The sequence below is a fragment of the Daldinia childiae genome, assembly GCF_008694065.1.
Source record: "Daldinia childiae strain JS-1345 chromosome Unknown Scaffold17, whole genome shotgun sequence".
In the NCBI taxonomy this organism is placed as follows: Eukaryota; Fungi; Ascomycota; class Sordariomycetes; order Xylariales; family Hypoxylaceae; genus Daldinia; species Daldinia childiae.
In genome coordinates, this window is record NW_022984658.1 from 102864 (window position 1) to 121960 (window position 19097).

Genomic DNA, 19097 nt, shown 5'->3' on the forward strand with positions numbered 1-19097 from the left:
CAATGTAGACCCCATGAGAGGGATTATCATACCACCGTAGCATTTCCGGTGTAAAATACCTCATATTCCGTACTGGTTGTGGTACGTGGAGATGCGCGCAGGTATAGGGGACTAGACGCTCCAGTAGCTGGTTTGTTTCATATTCTGATCTTGTCAGATCTTTGGACAATGGGCCACCAGAACTCTCGATTAACCCCTCTTTTTCTTCGATAACCGGGTAGGGAAGTCTTGCGAAAAGTCAGCATAGCTCTGCTCCTAAATATGATATCTATAACTCACTGGTTATGTCGAAGACAAGTGGGCCCCAGCTGGTCCAAGCAGGTCGCCCATTCTGGCCATCACATTCTGCGACCTCCTCTATACACCTTCGTAACATCAACTTGCCAATCGGTTTGATACTGGTGTTGAATTTTGCACGAACTACGTCCGATCTTGCATCTTGATTCAATGCCGGACCTTGAGGCCCAATCACTACCATGGCGCCATAATCAGTTTCCGTAGCACCTAGACTTCTTAATTCACCTAGAACATTAGTTAGCAGTCAGGGTTAGAACTAGGGGAAGGGTCAGGGTTAACTTACTAGTGATATCGAATACATCAAACCCATCGTTTCCGTCTGATTCAACGACCCAGGCATCATTGAGGACCCTATGATTTGCTACATCACCGATATACAAGTGTTGAGGATATTCTCTCTTCACGCGTGTATTCTGGGCTGTGTAGCCAAGGAAGCGCCTGTAATTCCCTGCTGGCCATTTGGTTGGGAGTAGATATGGACTAGGTGGTGGGGACCATCGTGGCTGAGGAAGGTTTGCAAGTTGCCAAGGCACAATAGCCTTATATCGAAGATTTACTGGTCTGGAGAATGGTTGGTTCTTTTCTCTTGCTCTAACCCACCCCGGGTCGTATGGAGGTGTCTTGAAAGAGAAGCTTCCCCAGCTAGGGTCTGGGTTCGAGTCGCGTTCCACGTGTAGTTGAGTAAAACAGTCGACAATGGTTACTAACCATCCTCTATATTTGGAAGTTTTTTATTAGAGAGACGGCTCTAGGAGATATAGCTATTGGTATGGAGATTTATATAACTTACAGTGGGGCGCCTATTTCGAACTCAAAGTATACAAGAGTATCACTAATTTGCTTTATGTTATCGGGGAAACTTGTATAATCTTTAAATGGTTCAACAACGTTTGGTGGGATATAATCCATGGGATTTGAAGGTCCCCAATAAGGTTCATTCCACCCAGGCAATAGAGACTTAAACCTAGGTACCGCTGCACGACTTGGGTAGTAAAAGACCTGACTCGGCATCATTGGCTTTAATAGATCACCCATAGGTTCTCTAGGAACTGTGTTATTTGAGAGTTAGTAAAATCCGGATAAGGATATGGGAGGAGTTCTGTGGTCTTGAGAAAGGCAATATACTATTCAACTTAATTGGAGGGATTGGGGATAGAGAGTGATAGGCAGGCTGACGTACGAGATAATAACATAAGTAAACCTGTTAAATAGGCGACGCCCGTAAAACTGGTTGGGAAATATCCATACGGCGGCCTTGTGCCTCGTATGACTTTCTTTGATATCTCTCGACAACTAGCTAAATTCCGATTCGCGTGGTGGTAAGTGAAATGTTCAATCTGGGCGACCAACCACGTATTAGACCAGGTCAAATTTTTCCATTTCTTATACTCTTCGTCGAACCAATCATGTCTTGCGAGTGACATACGCGCTCCTACGTCTGTCCATCGCGTCATAGCCGACTCATAAACTCCTCTTAGCTCGGGAGTCCAGAATTCCGGGTTCTGTATTCTACGGGCCTCATATACTGCGGAATTGAAAGTTCCCATGCCAAACAGTAGTGGTGCCTGAAGTGCAATACTGCCGCGCTGGGGTATGATATAGGTCCAGAATTCTTCACACATGATAGCCGAGGCCCACGCGGCAGGTAGCAAGAAATGAAAACCTGTTCGTTCACCTCTCTTGAACATTTCGTAAACATTTTTATCATAATCTCTTTCTTCTGCAACAAAATCAAGACTGGGGAATAATTCAAGTATATGAAAGGTTATGAAGCCCCTATGTCTCCCGCGTACAAATTTTTGGGTTGGGCTAGGTTGTATCGTGCCACCCCACAATTGTTTCGTGAATGAGTGGCCCAACTCTGCGATCCATTCGTCTTCAAAGAACTAGTAGAACGGAAAGTAAGCTTCCCAATAATACGAAATATTCAGCAAAATGTATCTTACCGGTTCGTCATCCGAAGGACCTTTGGGAAATCGACACATCCACATCGCGTGCTACTCGTCTTATTCAGTCTCTACTGCCTTCTAAAAAAAAAGGGGGGCGGGGTGAGGGGTCGAGAAAATAGACTTGAGACTCACCGCAAACTCGTGCAGCATCTACGAAATTAAGAGAGTGATTAGTTATAAATTCCACAGCACTGTAGGAAAAAGGTCTCGTACAAGACTGGTATAAGTGATTAATTGCCTGCATCTTTCGGGAACCGATGTCTCCATTTCAAGTAGGGTTCGTAAGGCATAACGGACGTTGAAAGACATAATTGCTCTTCCCATTGCCTTGGGTTGATTACGGAATCTTGATGTGGTAGCCTGGGCCGGCGCAACTATAGTTGTCTCGTCGCCGAAGGTAAGGACAACTCTCCCCCTTGTCAGATCTTCGATTGCTTGGAACATTTCAGCAGCGGACGCCCTCTGTTCCCTTGGACGGCTAACGAATTTCGTTTTGTAAGCCCTAACATTGTCAGGAAATTGGTATTTGGGATTGTTTCCTATAGGTATTGGGCTTGTGAATAATAAAGCATCGAGCCTTGATTGAATGTTAGCTACCAGCTCGCCAATAGCCAGGTTGAAAATAAGATAATATAATGTAAACAAGGGGGCTACATGCCATCCATTCTGTTCTTCACATAATAGCCCTATAACACGGGTGAAGGTTTCTATAGCGTAACTGGTATATTCCCAAATTATAGGGTTGTCAACTGAGTACCACGTTTCATCAGGCCACACATTGAGGCCTGGAACAGGTTCACGTAACGCATTTAAAACATTGTGTCTTGAATCAAACCAGAATTCTTTCCGAAAACACGAAAGCCACTGGCTCTCGTCCACGACGTTCAGGTTGGTCTTGAAGGCTTCCCATTGATCCCAGTTGCTCTTCAAGCGGTCTTCTGCGGATGGCCATCCGCAAACAAGTCCATCATTAAGGGCTTCTAGCCTCCAAGTCTTGACGCCGGAATTGGACCAAAGGAGTTGTTCCCTCTCTCCCCTGAAAAGTCTGTCTAATTCCTCAAGATTTGGTTTTGGTATCGGATCAGCCTTTCCCGGGGGTAGCGTGCTAGGAAATACTGGACTTAGGCCGGAGTGAGCTAGGCCGTCAGGGTGATTTAGGCGGTAAAGGGGATGTTGAGCGATGCCATGCTTTCTTGCCAATGACGATAAAGGTCTGGTGAGGTCAGCTGGTATGGATTCAGGTCGAAGTACGTCCAAATGATAGAAATGAGGTATTGTCTGATATAAAGGTGGAGTTGCAGTTGGAAGTTGAGACGCAGGTGGTCGATGTTCCGGAGGTATAAAGTGCAGAGGTGGAACCAGAGCTGGTGGAACCTGAGGGGGTGTTGGGATTCCACCCGAAATTGGATCGCCGGGGTTATATGGGACAGACTTTGGAAACGGATATTGAAACGGAGCTGGAAATGGGGGTGGAAATGGATCGTAAGATAGATCTTGATTATCTTGGGGGTTAACTTGAGGGTTAACTTGAGGGGATTGGGGGGGCTGGGGGGGCTGGACGGGAGGGCTAGGAGGGTTAGGAGGGCTAGGAGGGTTAGGAGGGCTAGGTGGGTTAGGAGGGTTGGGAGGGTTGGGCCAATTTGGATTCCAACCCGACATTGTGCTAGGTAGTAGGAATCTCTTCGGAACGATATAGTTAGATATGCTATACGGGGGAGAATATTTGTGTAGGAATACACGTGCGGTCAAATTGGTAATTGTCTAACACATAAGTAGTTTAAAGATTGACGATATGTTGACGATATGTTGACCATGGACTGAGGGAACTGAGTCCGTCCATCTTGGCTATATTGTAATTGTTTTAGATAGTTGTTTTCTATAATTGTTTTCGACATTTTGCTTTCAATATTTACTTTTCTTCTATAAAAGAAAGTTTTTGTCCACAAAGCAGACGTGGGACGCATCCGGATCATATCTTATAAAGGTCAACGTATTATTACCATGTATAAGTTTGAGTCTAAGTCTAATAAGTCCAACTTCCATTGATGTTAGCATTACCTAAGGGACCATCTTTTAGATACTTGAGTACTTGTACGCGGGGGAGGGGCAGAGAGAGCAGAGAGCAGGGTGGTACATATGAAGACGTCATTGTAATGTTAGGTACATGTAGTACCTTAGGTTAGGTACCACCTACCTGTACGGTAATTCAGTCAATTGATTGTACCTAGGTGTAGGTAGATACTCCTATCATGTAAAGTTTGTTGTCCTATGTTAGGTACCATCTACCTGTAATTCAATCAGTACAAATGTACCTTAGGTACATGTATGCATCACATCTCTAAGGTTAGCTTCCGCACCTCTTCTACGCATCTTCCAACCAATCATCAAACCATTAATCTTCAATCTTCAATCTTCAATCTTCAACCTCAACTTCTCTCTTACGACCATGTAAAATTTTAACGCACGAATGCTTCGTATCGTCGCCAGGATGGCTCACATATCTGCGTCGGATATCCGCTCTCTTACCTTTCTTTATCGCAACAGCAAACTAGAAGCCCCGAAGGATCCTCCCCTTAACGGCGCATCTTCGCGCACAAGATCGCATTGGTCTATTTCGTGGCGATATCACCACTTTGTCCGTAGATGCATCGTAAATGCTGCCAATACCTCTCTACTCGGCGGTGGTGGTGATGGCGCTATCCACCGTGCTGCTGGTCCGAAGCTACGTGATGAGTGTCGCACCTTGGTGTTGCCATACTGGTTTATCTAATCACCGATGCATATAACCTTCCTTGTAAAAAAGTCATTCATACTGTCGGTCCCGTATACGACGATACGAACCCCGCTAAGAGCGAGGCTGCTCTTCCAGTTGTTACAAATCGAGCCTGGAGCTTGCCGTGCAGAATGGGTTGAAAACTATCGCGTTTAGCGCAATTAGCACCGGTTTTATGGCTATCCAAGCTATGGGGCTGCTCATGTTGCTTGTGACACCGTTAGAAAGTTCATGCATAATGGCAATGGTGAGAAGCTGGGAAAAGTTTCGTCACATTTGAGTTAAGGACGCCCAAGCTTATAATAGCATTAACCGTAAGTCCTTCATTCCTACCTCTCTTTTTCTCCTAGGATTCTAGTTTGAAATTAACAATATATCTGCTAATACACCCCACCATATAGTCGTCACTTTCCACCTGCCCCTATTGCCGAAGTGAAGCCAATCAAGGGCGCGCTGCAGGCGCCGACACTGATATCACCAGGTTCCCGATGTGTCCGCTACCGGCACTATAAGCCGTTAGTTTAGATAAAATAGAGATCATGTAATAAGTGGTATTTATTATAAGGACAGTTATGTATTATTGAGACAAGAGATAATGATATTGCGTACGGTATCTAACTACCTAAAAAGAAGAGTATCTGGTACGGAATAGATACCCACCAAACATTAACCCATAACCCTAACAAGGTAATCCACCAATTTACGTGACATGATGGCTTCTCAGTGAATTTATTTCCTTTACTTGATGAAACCTTAGTTATAAGAAACATACAATGAGGCTTGGAAAACAATAGTATACTGGTCTTATAAGCTGCTACACTTTACCCTTCAATGTTGATACCTAGGTAGGTACCTAGTTTAACTATGAATGTAGGCTGCTACGCTATATTGCCTTGTCTAAGTACCTGGTAGGTCCTAATATATGCCTGCTTCACTTGTTCACTTACCCAAAAGCACTTCTTTCGTGTCGTACGTGTATACCATTGGTAGCTGCCAATATGTCTCCATGTCCCCTTTGGCTGCTTTCCATGCTCGCTGTAGTACCTGAAGAAGCTCCGCGTCTAACGGTCCCTTGTAGTCCAGATTGTCCCTTAGTTGCTGTAGATTAGAGAAGCCAATCACGACCCCATCCTGCCCTTCGATAACCTGTAGTATTGAGTGGTGTACCAACCAGCGCATTGCTACCTCCAAGGGACTCAACCCTCGTGCCTCAGCAGCTTCACGGATGAGCTGTGCCCCCTTGATTATGCCGTCTCTAAAGTACCGCCCTCGCGTCAAATGCTGAAACGGGCCTGCCGCGTATCTTCCTTCCTTCGGATCGTCATCCTTTGATGTGATACGGCCGAGGAGGAATCCGCCTCCAGTCGGGCTATATACATCGATGGCGATACCATAACGACGGCAGGTTGGAATCAATTCGTCCTCAATAGTCCGGAATAGGCAGTTGTATATGGCCTGGTACACTGTTGGCTTTACCCATCCATTGTGTTTACACGTCATCACAATCTCGGCCACCTCGAAAGACGCATAGTTACTGAGACCTAGTCGCAAGAACTTGCCAGCTTTATGCAGTTTATCTATAGCTTCGAGTGTATTTTGCGAAAGGCACAGATCGGTCCTAAGGTGTCAGTTAGCAGGTCCCATGGGTTTTGAAACTCGTAATCTGTATTGTTTATAAAAGAGTTCCGTTACAGGTGCATGAAGGTAGAGAATCTAGGTTTGTGTCAGTACCGTTTATTACGCTGCTTCAGCCTATCTCAATAGCGAGATTTATTTCCTGTGCACGTACATCTACAGAATCTGTCCCAAGCTCTTTTAGACAAGTATCGAATGCACTTGTTAATGCCTCTGGCTCGTGCGATCCTGGTGGTAGCGGCCATAGTTTTGTGCCTATGGATAGGCCTCTCTCCTTCCACCGGCGTGTCTTGTAAATGCCTCCTGCTTCCCACCGATATATAGGCGTGCCGTGTCGAGCTCATGGTAACCTCGCTCTTGAAAGATGTCCAGGGCCTTCTTGAAATCATCCGGATCCGTCATACGTGCCCCGGGACTTCCCTCGGGACCAATGACCATGAGGCCAAGGATTATCCGCGGCTTCCTTTGATCTGCCATTTAGAATCGATTTGGAAAATTAAAAGGAATTATGTTAGAAAAGATAAAGTATTTTAAACCGAGAAAAGCAAGTTTACTTGAGATTGACAGATGCTATGATGAATCCAAGACAGATAACCGAGATAGTTTATGGCTAATATCCCCCCTCCCCCAAGTCTTGTACTATATCCGGCATTCATTTCTCCCCGCATTACCGATACAGAGAGATCGGGACTATTATAGATATTTCGTGGCAACGCATATTGCCCGAGTGGGGAATATTTGCCAATGATATTAGAAGCGCATGAGTACCTAGTATATGATCAATTCCGTATTAGCTCGAGGGGAACTTATAACTTCTTAACCTAGAAAATAGCAGAGTTAATACAAGTTGCCGAGGACTACGATGGACAAGGAGTTATTTAGAGAGGAAATTTGCCTACAATTAACATATAATACATAACTAAATAAGCACGTGTAGAGAACCTTGGAATAACATTAGCTGACGCTAAAGGTATGAGTAGATATAGTTTGCTTGAAGGTAGAATATATAGGTAAGCTACCTAACTTAAGTATAAAAATATTAAAGGTAACAAAATTACGACCTAGGGATTTACAGATGAGCAAAGTGCAATTACAGGGGCTGTCATTATGAATATTATATGGGTTGGGAATCTAAAAAAGAGGCAGGAAACACTAGAAAATACAGTTTAACTACCTAAGTTAATATTCGATATTAAAGCTACTTAGGTAAATTATAATCTCGTCTATGTTTTAATGTTGTAATACCTTAGACTAAATCCTGGCTAACTACTATCTACACTTGAGAACCACTTATAAGCAATCTGTAGCTTTGGCTATAAACTGACTTGGTGAGTATAATAACAGCCATAACCAAATAAAGGGCCAAGGGAAAAAGGAGAATGACTCATGCCGCGTACGGAAAGCAAAGATTCAATGATATCAAAATTGGATACCCAAGAATAAAGAAAATATACTCTCTTCCACCATAGACATACCGTATCTTATTTTAACCCGCAACTACCCGAGGCACAATTCCGCGATTTCCGCGATCGGCTTAAAAACATATTCGATATCGGAGTATATCATGACAGATGTTACGTAGGAAGTAGGCTTCACGCCCTTCTGTACCTATGGGTGGAGTTCGGCGCTGTTTGATAGTGACTAACTAATACTATTATACTGGGGTAGTTATCTGTAATCTATAATACTACCTCCTAGTTAAGACATTTAGCAAACAAAGTCTATATAAGAGTTGGAAAGCCGTGGTAGTTTTATAGTAACAGTTATACCGTAGAGCATTTTCATGTATGGTATGTCGGAACTATTTATATTTTACTAAGAATCGACGAAATATTTGTACCATACCGTTCAAGATGACTGTTGACAGTAACAACGTGGCTCTAAGAGCGGCTGATAACACGACGCGAAGTAAACCTGAAGGCAACCTGCATATATTTGGCAAGAGAGCTCTTCAACACTTTGACTTTGACCCAAGTCACCGCAATCTTAATCATGGTAAGTGAGTCTCATCAACTTAGATAGGTAGCTATGTGCATTTACTTAGTTATCGACAGGCTCATTCGGGGCAAGCCCACGCGAAGTAAGAAATAAACTTCGCCAGTACCAAGATCGTACTGAAGCAACACCTGATACCTTCATTCGCTATGATCTGCCCGATATTCTCAACGAGTCTCGAGAAGCTATGGCGAAGTTACTCAAGGCACCAACTGATACGGTAGTGTTCGTCCCAAATGCTACTGGAGCAGTGAACACGGTCCTTCGAAATATTGACTGGAAAGAAGACTGCAAGGATGAAATTCTCTATTTCAGCACTATATATGGTGCCTGTGGAAAGACTATTGACTATCTCGTTGACTCGGGACGGGGCCTAGTTTCATCTCGAGAGATACAGATAGCCTATCCATGCGAAGACCACGTCATTGTAGCATCGCTCAAAGATGCAATAGAGAGCGGGAAAAGGGATGGGAAACGAGCTAAAGTGTGTCTCTTCGACACAGTATCTAGCCTCCCGGCAGTTCGATTTCCCTTCGAGGATGTTATAAGAGTCTGCAAAGAAGAAGGGATCTTGAGCCTAGTAGATGGAGCCCAGGGCGTTGGGATGCTTGATCTCGATCTCGAGGCTCTGGATCCCGATTTCTTTGTTTCGAATTGTCATAAATGGCTTTACGTGCCGAGAAGCTGTGCCGTCCTATATGTCCCATTCCGAAATCAATCATTGATAGCATCGACAGTCCCTACATCCCACGGATATATTTCCAAGTCCGGCGACAGGTTCAACCCGTTACCGAAGAGTCATCCATCGCCCTTTGTCAATAACTTTCAATTCATGGGGACTCTGGACACGAGCGCCTATCTTTGCGTGAAAGATGCGATCGTATGGCGGGAGCAGACCTTCGGTAGCGAAGATAATTACTCAAATATACCCATGGATTAGCTAAGGAAGGGGGTAAAAGGATCGCGCAGATTCTTGGAACTGAGGTCATGGATAATAAGTCCGGCACGATGTCACAGTGTGCGACAACAAACGTCGCGTTGCCATTAACACTTGATAAGGCATCTCGTGCATCTTCATGGATGATGGAGAGGATGGTTTCTGACTACAAAACTTTTTTCCCATTGTTCACGCATAATGGCCGCAAGTGGGCGAGGATAAGTGCACAGACTTATCTAGATATTGATGATTTCGAGTGGGCTGGCGAGGTGCTTCGTGAGCTCTGCGAGAGGGTGGAAAAGGGGGAAAGCACGAAGCATAGGTGGATCTACAGTATCGGAGAAAGTATTTAATAGCTAGAATTATCCCGTTTCTATATTCGTAAGGTTAGGTTATACTATGAGATTGTCCCTTTTAAATTTAGTTCCGCTTATAAGCGTGTCTTCGAATACCCGCAACATCGACATTAACACGGTAAACGTTACCGGTAGATTCCCCGTCTTCATCCCGAATCGATGTAATAAATATTGTCTTCATGTCTTTCCCACCAAATGTTGGACATGAGCACATCTTCGCGCCGGGTATGACACATGTTTCTCGAATCACTCCTTCAGGCGACAACCTGATTATCTTGCCAAGAGAATTTGCGGCCACCCAGACATGACCTTCAATGTCGACTGCCAAACCATCCGGCATGCCTCCACCCTCAAGATGTGAAAAAGTCTCTTATTGGTAGCTTTACCGCTCTCGACATCGTAGTCGTACTGATAGATTTTAGCTTCCGGCGTGTCGCAAAGGTACATGATCTTGTCATCGGAGACCAAACGGGGCCGTTTAACACTGGTGATCGATCTCGAGCTGATGCATTCTCCACTTTGCCGCCTTGTAAACACCATAGCTGACCAATTTGCTTTCCTCGTCCTAAGCTATTGTGCTAGCCCACCGTTTGCCCCGAGCGTCGATCGCGCCGTCGTTCATTCGCACCTTATCATCTACGTTCGCGCCTTCCACATGGTGGATGTCTGTGATACGATCTAGTGTCTCTTTAATCGGGTTAAGTAGAGCAAATCCCAGTTTTGTTTGCGCGGCCAGTAAGTTCGACTCCCCATCCACGATATCGAGTCTGGTGACAGGCTCGTCCAATTCGAGCGTGTGTCTTCCATCCCAGCCTTTTGAAAGCGGTACAGTGTGTACCAGGTTATTTTTAATATCGACGAAATAGAATGTGTCGTCCTGGACACGGTATAAGGGACTTTCACCTAACCCTGACTTGGACGGCAGCCATTCCTCGGCGGTGTATTGCTTCATCTTGGATATTTCTAAGTCATGAATTTAAGAATAACTTTAAAGGTGTTTTAATTATTTATGATAATAGACCTCTCATTATAATATCTAAAGATAATATTTATAGATCGTACATGACGTCAGTATTATATCATCGTCGAAACCACATCTCTTCGGTTTGACTGATATATGTTTCCATTTTTTATATCCATCAGAAGCAAAGTATAGAAAGTTTAAATTTTCAGGATAAAAAAAGGGAATTTAAAAGATAGGCTTAGAGCATGTGTAACCCTAGGCACCTTAGGAGGCAGATTTCAAAATTTATACCCTCTTAATATTTGTCACCAATAGAGCAAAATCCCCATGCGCCCAACCAAATCCACGTGAGAGGCACTATCCGATCTTGTACTTACAAAAAAAAAGCAAGAGCAAGTTATTTACCTGTCAACTCCTACCTAATACTTTTACTCACCCTAATACGTTGATGCTTATTGGGTGCTGCTTCCGATAATTTGATACTTACATCGTAGTTGCCGTGATACAACTAAGCTTATATGCTCACTACCTATTCTTCACCTGCCTTCTTTATTTACTTAGTTCCAAGATAAAGTTTCCTTAGATACCTTACCAGGTAACCTAGTATATTGCAGTTGCCTCCCACCGCTCAACTTCACATGGGCTATTTATAACAACTGACCCTTGTCAACTCCTTTTCATTAAATCTTCCCCTCGTACTTCACGATATAGGACGTCTTTCGAACCAAATCGAACAAAGATGTGGTATAATCCTATTACAATCATAGTAGCGGTGCTACTTTTCACCGGTAAGCATCCACAAGAGAAAGGGGACATTGTGTTAAATCGGACATCTATTCTAACAGAAAGGCACCCATTCTAGTTGGCGGCTTTGCTGACCCTTGTCCCGGTGTCCCGCCTCCTCGACATCCGTTCAAGTTGGCCGAAGGTTGGATAGGCAAAAAAGTGGCAGATGGACTATCTTCGCCTCGTGGTATGGTTATTGATAGTAGGGATCGACTTCTAATCGTGGAAAAACGGGTCGGGATCAGTCAACACAAGCTCGATATTGATGGTTGCATTTATTCCTCGCGTATTCTTATTTCCATGCCCGACCTGAACCACGGAATTTATCTTGGAATCAATGGTGATACACTATATGCCAGTTCAGCCACAACGGTTTTCAGATGGTCATATAACTTCACAACCGGCGATATAGATGGAGAGCCAACTACAGTGATTTCAGGCATGTCGCCCAACGACCACGTTACAAGAACATTGATTATCCCACCTCACTACCCAGACCTTCTAGTCGTTTCTCACGGCTCCACAGGCAACGTTGACTATGCTGCTGTCGATCCGGGAATAGCAAGGGCCACTGTCAAAGTCTTTAATATCTCCGCCCCACCAAACGGTGGTTACGACTATGTTAAAGAGGGTTGGCGCGCTGGATATGGCTTGCGAAACGAAGTTGGATTAGTATTCGACGGCAACAATATGTATGACAAACCTTCCCATCGATTTCTAAGAGAAATTACGGGGGATAATCTTACTGATTCTACGTAGGCTCTGGGGCGTAGAGAATAGCGCCGACCAAATCACACGCGACATCAACGGAACATCGACAGATATTCACAACGACAATCCAGCCGAGGAACTCAACTTCCTGGGAGATGTCATGACTCCCAATGATAACGTAAGTAAATTTCATATCTATATAATCTTTCGGTTAATCATTCCACGTTCCATGAAGAGAACCATTTTTTGACTTTCAATACTATAGTGGTATGGGTATCCGACATGTTTTACGGTGTGGCAACCTGAGGCAGCAATCACCAATGCTACTAGCGGAAACCAACTAGACGTTGGTCAGCAATTCGTTCTGGCGCCGAACCAGACGTTCGACGACAACACATGTGCGCGAATGTCAACACCACCGCGACTTACCTTCCAAGCTCATACCGCACCTCTCGACGCTAAATTTGACGCACCTAAGTACACCAACCTGTTCGTTACGTTGCATGGCAGTTGGGATCGCAGTCCTCCGGCTGGGTATAAGCTTGTTGCGGTACCATTCCAGCGTGATGCCGCCAATGGCGGAGCTTACGCTCCTGTCGCACCCGCTAATTGTAAGACCGGGTATGTAGATATCTTCTACCCGCCAGACGAAGGAAACTGCTCGTCATCAAGCTGCGCGCGACCTGTTGGTCTAGTTTTCGACGGGGCTGGACAGTTGTACATGTCGAGCGATGCATCCGGCGAAGTGTTCAAACTATACAACCCTTGAAGATGACTTTCTAAGGGACGAGGAAACGTCCCAGAAAGGGGAAGAAAACTGTATATTGCTGGGGACTGGACGGTGTTTGCCTAACAAAGGTATTTGCGGTGTCTTATGGAGAGGTTAACTAAAAGCCTAGGGCTTGACAGATAAACCTATATTCTCGTCATGGATTAATTGCCTAGTCAAATTTATAGGGATTTGCGGGCATGAGTTGTTTCTAAAATGCTCGTATAGTAGAAGAAAAAAAAAACTAATTGCGTTTGTTCTTCTCGAATTATCAGTATCTATCTAGGTACACCCCAATTCTTTAATTGTGTAGAATACTTGGCGATTTTAAACACGTAAATCTCCGCCTGGTTTCTTCTCATCGACCACTTCGACTTGATCTACCTCCGCCGCCCATACCCGCCTTCTCATTAAAGGCCTCGTCTTTGAGGTCAGCATCCGCATTACCGCGACGCCCGATCTTATACCATGGCAGTTCAAACAGACGATCCATACTTTCAAGTGAACGGCCTCCAGTCTCAGGGACGAAAAACCAGACCCATAGACCACCAACAATGGTAATGGCCGCGAAGGACCAGAATGTACCCATGGGCGAAATACCTCCCTGGGCTGTGGGCAGTAGCATATTAGGCACAGCGCGTGAGTTGCCGTATTGGTTTGCGAAATGTAGCGTCATCACGATAGAAGTAGAAAGGGCGCGGATGCGCAAAGGGAAAAGCTCTGCCGTTAGGAGGTATTCTGTAATCGTGGTCAGTACCTGCTATCCTAGAAATAGGGGCTGGATTTTACATACGCATCGAGTTCCAGCCAAGTGCCCAACCGCATCCTGATATATAGATCATGGCGATAGCGCCACGACTGGCACTTGCTTCAGCTGCTGGTAGCACATAACTCTCGTCTACTCCCAGCTCCGGGACCGCCGTCAGAAACCCAGCCACATAAATCATGGCAATTGCCTGTAATGTTATCCCTGAGCAGGGCACGCTTGCGTCCGATGACGTCTACAAGAAACAAGGCACATATGACGGCCGACACGAACTTGACGATACCGAATACGCCGGTGACTAGAAGGGACTCGTTCTGGCCAGTGATACCGAGGATTTTGAAAAGATCGGGCGCGTATAAGGTGATAGACCCAGCCCCGGACCATTGAGACAGAAACTGAACCATAGCACTAAGGTATAGGCGGTAGAGGTTGCTAGGGATTAGGAACATCTCCTTCAAGACTCCGTACCAGCTAGATCCCATGGTAGCTTCAAGTTCTTCCTCGTGTGCGGTCCTAATGGCCTGTATCTCCGAGAGAACATAGGGGTCATCCACTGCCAAATGGCGGATGTGAGCCATTGTCTCAGTAGCTTCGTCATGTTTTCCCTGCTTGATGAGGAAACGTGGCGACTCATACTGGAAAAACGTCAAAATGAAAATGAGCCCAGCAAAAATGATGTGCAAGCTTGTAGGTGCGAGCTAGCAATCGTCAATGTTAGTTACATGAGCCATGTAATGAGAGGCAACGGAATAATACATACCCATCGAACGTGAGTAGAATCGCCTAGGTTGATTTGGGCACCGTAGTTGGTGAAGTAAGCGAGGACAATGCCTACATACACGAAACCAGTGAAGATACAAGTACACAGGCCACGAATGGAGGCTGGCGCAATTTCGGCAATCTATTTCAGGTCAGCATTCCGTGTTAAACCCGAGGACCCATCGTAACGATCCTGGAAGGTCTCCTAATAATCGCCAACATAGGAAGATTCGAAAAGACGATTCTTAAATGGAAGATGGAGGATGAAAGTAAGTTCTGACATACTGCGAATGAGTTAGCACATATCAACTACTGCATAATAAAGAACAGAGGAAATATTCTAATACATACCGTAAATAGGACCAACAACAGGGGTCTGGCCAACTCCGAGACCTGCGATAAATCGTCCGGCGTAAACAGCTCCAAGATTGCCACCATTGCCCATAAAGATTGCAATACCCAAAATCCATAAGACGCAGAGCTGGCGTGTAGCCCATATTCTACCGATGCGATCGCAAATAACGAAGGCGAACAAAGCACCGCCAACAGAGCCAATCTGGACCATAGAGGATACATTAGCCTTAATATTAGTCTTCTCGATATCGCTATATGAAGAATAGTTGATTGTCCTCTGAAAATCCTTGGAACCGAACGCGCCCGAGATGAGACCCTCGTCAACTCCCCGGGCTGCGCCGAGGAGACCAAAGGAGATGACGGCGAACCATAATCGCCAATTGAAGACGTTCTTGGGCTCTCCCAAATCCTTCAATTTGAAGATGTTGACGGGTTTCTTGACGCCTCCAGCCATTTTTTTCAGTCTTTTGAGGAATACTAGACTCTACGGGGGCCTACTACTACTACGAGGTAAAAAAACTGCGTCTCGTCAGGAGATCATCCAGCTTATATAGGTAGGTAGGTAGGTAGGTAGGTAGGTAAGCGTAGCTCCTCTTTCATTAGTTATTCGACTAACGAACTACCTATCCCTATCTTACGCTGACTTGAGTGACACGCGCCGGATGGGGCATGTCCCATCCAGCGTGACCTCTTCTCCAAATAACAAAAGAAGGAGAAAAAAAACACCAGCTAACTAACCCCCATGCCATGTGTAACCAAAGCCAAGAGTTATGATCCTGGTACAAAAATACCTACACCATGGGGACCCCGCGTTTGGACTTCTCCTCACTCTCTCGGTGCTAAGGATCCAGCGAGCGAGATATGGAGAATGGGGGAATGGGGAATGTGGGAACGGAGAACCAACCAACAATGTTACGATATATTTTTTTCTTGGCCTTCCGATAACTTGGCAAGTTTAGCTGCCGGCTTTCGCCATTGGAACTAGCCCGATGCGTAAGGAGACATAATAAGGGCCTGGGCAGAAGGTAGGGTTTATTTTAGTAGATCGTGCTTCTAACAAACTTGGGAACTTGGGAACTTGAGCCAAGCTAACAATGAGACGATATACACGATTAGTTACTGAGAATGCTGGCATCGTCGGTCTATATTTGAAGCTAGAGTTATGATAGACGGTGTAAGTTGGTTCGATTACGTACGTAATAGCCGCGTAGCGCATTGTGATGCCTAGAGAGTAGCGTCTATCCTATTCCCTATTTATACCTTTCTCCGACTTACCAGCCTACATTTTTGCCGCTTTATCTTGGGAAAGTCTGAAATTTTATTTCCCCACGGGGAAGTTATCGTGAGATTTTTATGTCATCTTTCTCTATTTCTGTTTTCTACGTCTCATTGCTCTTAACTTATTACGTATGCCGTCAATAGGGCTCCGCAGTAACATTGGAACCTACCAACGACAAGCCGTCTATTATAAAACCACTTTCATACCGAGGCCATGTTGGTTCTTAGTAACGGAAGGGTTTTCATCTTGATCCTAAATAGATATGATTCAGCTAGCAAAAAAAAACACTTGGACCAAATCCGGTAAGAAAATAGGCGAGTATAATCTCTTTATCCCCACAGTCAGATGCTAAGAGCTTTAGTGAGCGGGTAGAGATGAACAAGCACCAGTAGTTTTAGCAACTTAGGTAGGTATAAGACTTACGGGCCGGTGCCGTACTTTTACCGACTTTTACTACCGGTACTACTGATGCCAATATAAACCAAGATTTCATGGCGTCTTGTCTAGACGGTCAGAGTTGGGACTTTTTAACACTACCTAACCTAACACAAGGGGAATTTCCATAATAAGAAAGCCGAAAAGTACGTACGACTAATAGGTATAGTTGGTTATTTTATCGGTAAACTACATTACTGTCATCCTTGTGGTTTAATTATAACTATTGAATTAAAACTTGTCTCTTTTTGTTAGTTCCGACGTTGTCTATATTGGAACTCTAAGTTAACACGTGAAGTTTATTAGAATACTACTTGGAGTAGAGACTAAATATAGTTGTCAAACCTAACTCAACCAGTAGACATAAAACAATAGGTATAACTGTTATTATATTATACTATAAAAGCCCTACTAGTATTGTCGTCGATGAATCTTATAAGTGCTTAGCATTTCCAACTTCCCATATTTTTAATCCTTACCATGGGGCCATATTGGACACATAGTGTACTTGGCGATATTTTCTTCCATGTGATTAAAAGTAGTTCGATATATGCATGCTTAGGTCAAATTCACTTGCCTCCGTGAAAAAAAGATTCTCGGGTCTTCGGACGGGGTGGCGAGGAAACGGCTTACAACCGAAGCAAATCCGATAATATTCCGGAAGAAGTAGCCGGAACCTTCGCGTACCTTTTTTGGCGTCGTTGACTCATCTTAGATGGTTTGGTTTGTTCTTGTTGTCGGCACAAATATGTAAGTGACTAACAGATGATAAGTATTCGGTCCCACAGTAGGCTGCGTGGCGGGCTAGAACCTTTTTTTGATGCGGGCATTCGATATCGTGGGTACAGCATTGAGGGAATATTTCATAGTTTAGCTTGGTGTAAGTAGAATAGATGAAAGAAATAAAAAATAAAAATACAAACCCACCGACCCAATTTCTTCACCTCGTAAACATGCGACAACAAAAACAGTGCGTGTGAAATCACTCAATTGCTCAAGTCTTGGCCGTGAGGTCCAGATCGTAGTCCTTAGGGCTAAGCGACATCGTCTTGTCCTCCCGGATCTTGTGTTCAGTCGCATCCGACTTTATCAGTGGGCTTGAGCCTGCAGTTGCAGGCGCCCATAGGATAGCTCTCGCTGACGCCACGGCATTTTTACGTCGTAGCGCATCTTCTTTTCGCAGTAAGGAGGGAGGGACAAGATCTGGAAGCTCGTGCGATAGGTTTAGATGACGGACCCGATAATTGTTTGCGTTGCGTTGCGTTTCCCAAGGCTAAGAAGACTAAGACTGAGACCTAGACCTAGAACTTGTTGGGTTGTCCGTCAGGGCAATATTAAATAAGAAACTTGGCGACAGCGATATGGCCTGTTAATAACATAACCGGTCCACAGCACAGCAGGGTCCAGGCGATATGGACAAAATCGCCGGCGATGCCCTTGTTTTCTGGGGAGTCCCCATTCTCTCCCCACACGTCTTTAGGATGAGCCGTTAGAGGTTAGACTCGCATGTTAAATACAGAATCGTTTACGCCTCAGCAAATATTGTGGCGTAATAAGACGCCATGAGTACCTAAGGTAGGTAGGTAGGTATGTATTATCTTTTAATGGTGACTTGTATGTCTTAGAGTGTTGATTTTAATTGGATTGGGGTTCTCCAGCTTTCCATACCTGAAGTATGTTAGTGTGTGCTCGTGTTCCAGCTTTTTGGACTTACTAACCTAGTGGGATCTCTATCCTGGCGTGGGGAAATGAGGGGGATGGCCAAGGAAGTAAATCGTATGAGAACCTAGCTGTAATGAGTCTGTGTTCGAGAAAAACGCTGTTCAGTTCTATGTACATAGTTTGCTACCCGGCCATCTTACTTAGGCTTCCCCTGCCCCGTTAGACTTACTTATGCGGCTGACCATTCGGGTTCTTTCGGTATGACATTTCTATTCTCGCCTCCAGCAATGATGTAACTTCATGATAATGCACGACCTTATAGCAGGTATCGAACTAAATTTGTAATAGGCCCGCGGTTTGCTCGAGATGCATTAGGTATGCTGATATGCTAAGAGCTACATACATACCTACCTACATACATCATACCTCATAGCTACCTAATATACCTAGGTAGGTGGTATGTAGTGTGGTAGCATGGTAGCATGGTAGTATGGACGTCAGTAAGTGCGTGGTAATAAGAATACAACAACAAAACTTCAGCATTTGGTTACCCTAAAAAAAGGCACGTATGCGATTCGAGCAAACGGAACAACACTCTCCCCTCACGCTTCATCATCCCCACCGTCAGGGGAGAGAAGTAATACTTCGCGGAGCTCTCTAATTTAACCTA

The 19097-nt window shown here is 44.7% G+C and overlaps 5 protein-coding genes across 5 annotated transcripts; 2 read left to right on the top strand and 3 right to left on the bottom strand.

Moving 5' to 3' along the window:
- Nucleotides 1-5958: 5958 nt before the first annotated feature.
- On the bottom strand, nt 5959-6899 carry GL218_09228 (Aflatoxin B1 aldehyde reductase member 3; the record flags this gene model as incomplete). Its single annotated transcript, XM_033586055.1, has 3 exons — nt 5959-6637; nt 6712-6732; nt 6856-6899. 3 exons carry the CDS (start codon nt 6897-6899, stop codon nt 5959-5961), a joined length of 744 nt encoding a protein of 247 aa, XP_033439811.1.
- Nucleotides 6900-8507: 1608 nt separating this feature from the next.
- GL218_09229 (uncharacterized protein) lies at nt 8508-9589 on the top strand (the record flags this gene model as incomplete). Its single annotated transcript, XM_033586056.1, has 2 exons — nt 8508-8649; nt 8709-9589. 2 exons carry the CDS (start codon nt 8508-8510, stop codon nt 9587-9589), a joined length of 1023 nt encoding a protein of 340 aa, XP_033439810.1.
- Nucleotides 9590-10507: 918 nt separating this feature from the next.
- Nucleotides 10508-10894, bottom strand: GL218_09230 (uncharacterized protein; the record flags this gene model as incomplete). Its single annotated transcript, XM_033586057.1, has 1 exon — nt 10508-10894. One exon carries the CDS (start codon nt 10892-10894, stop codon nt 10508-10510), a length of 387 nt encoding a protein of 128 aa, XP_033439769.1.
- A 751-nt stretch (nt 10895-11645) lies between these two features.
- On the top strand, nt 11646-13172 carry GL218_09231 (uncharacterized protein; the record flags this gene model as incomplete). The annotated part of the gene is made up of 4 exons (XM_033586058.1): nt 11646-11694; nt 11769-12384; nt 12452-12581; nt 12669-13172. 4 exons carry the CDS (start codon nt 11646-11648, stop codon nt 13170-13172), a joined length of 1299 nt encoding a protein of 432 aa, XP_033439770.1.
- Nucleotides 13173-13530: 358 nt separating this feature from the next.
- On the bottom strand, nt 13531-15505 carry GL218_09232 (Quinate permease; the record flags this gene model as incomplete). The annotated part of the gene is made up of 6 exons (XM_033586059.1): nt 13531-13910; nt 13966-14142; nt 14192-14636; nt 14699-14839; nt 14887-14981; nt 15049-15505. The coding sequence occupies 6 exons, from the start codon at nt 15503-15505 to the stop codon at nt 13531-13533; spliced, it is 1695 nt and encodes a 564-aa protein (XP_033439771.1).
- Between the last annotated feature and the right edge of the window lie 3592 nt (nt 15506-19097).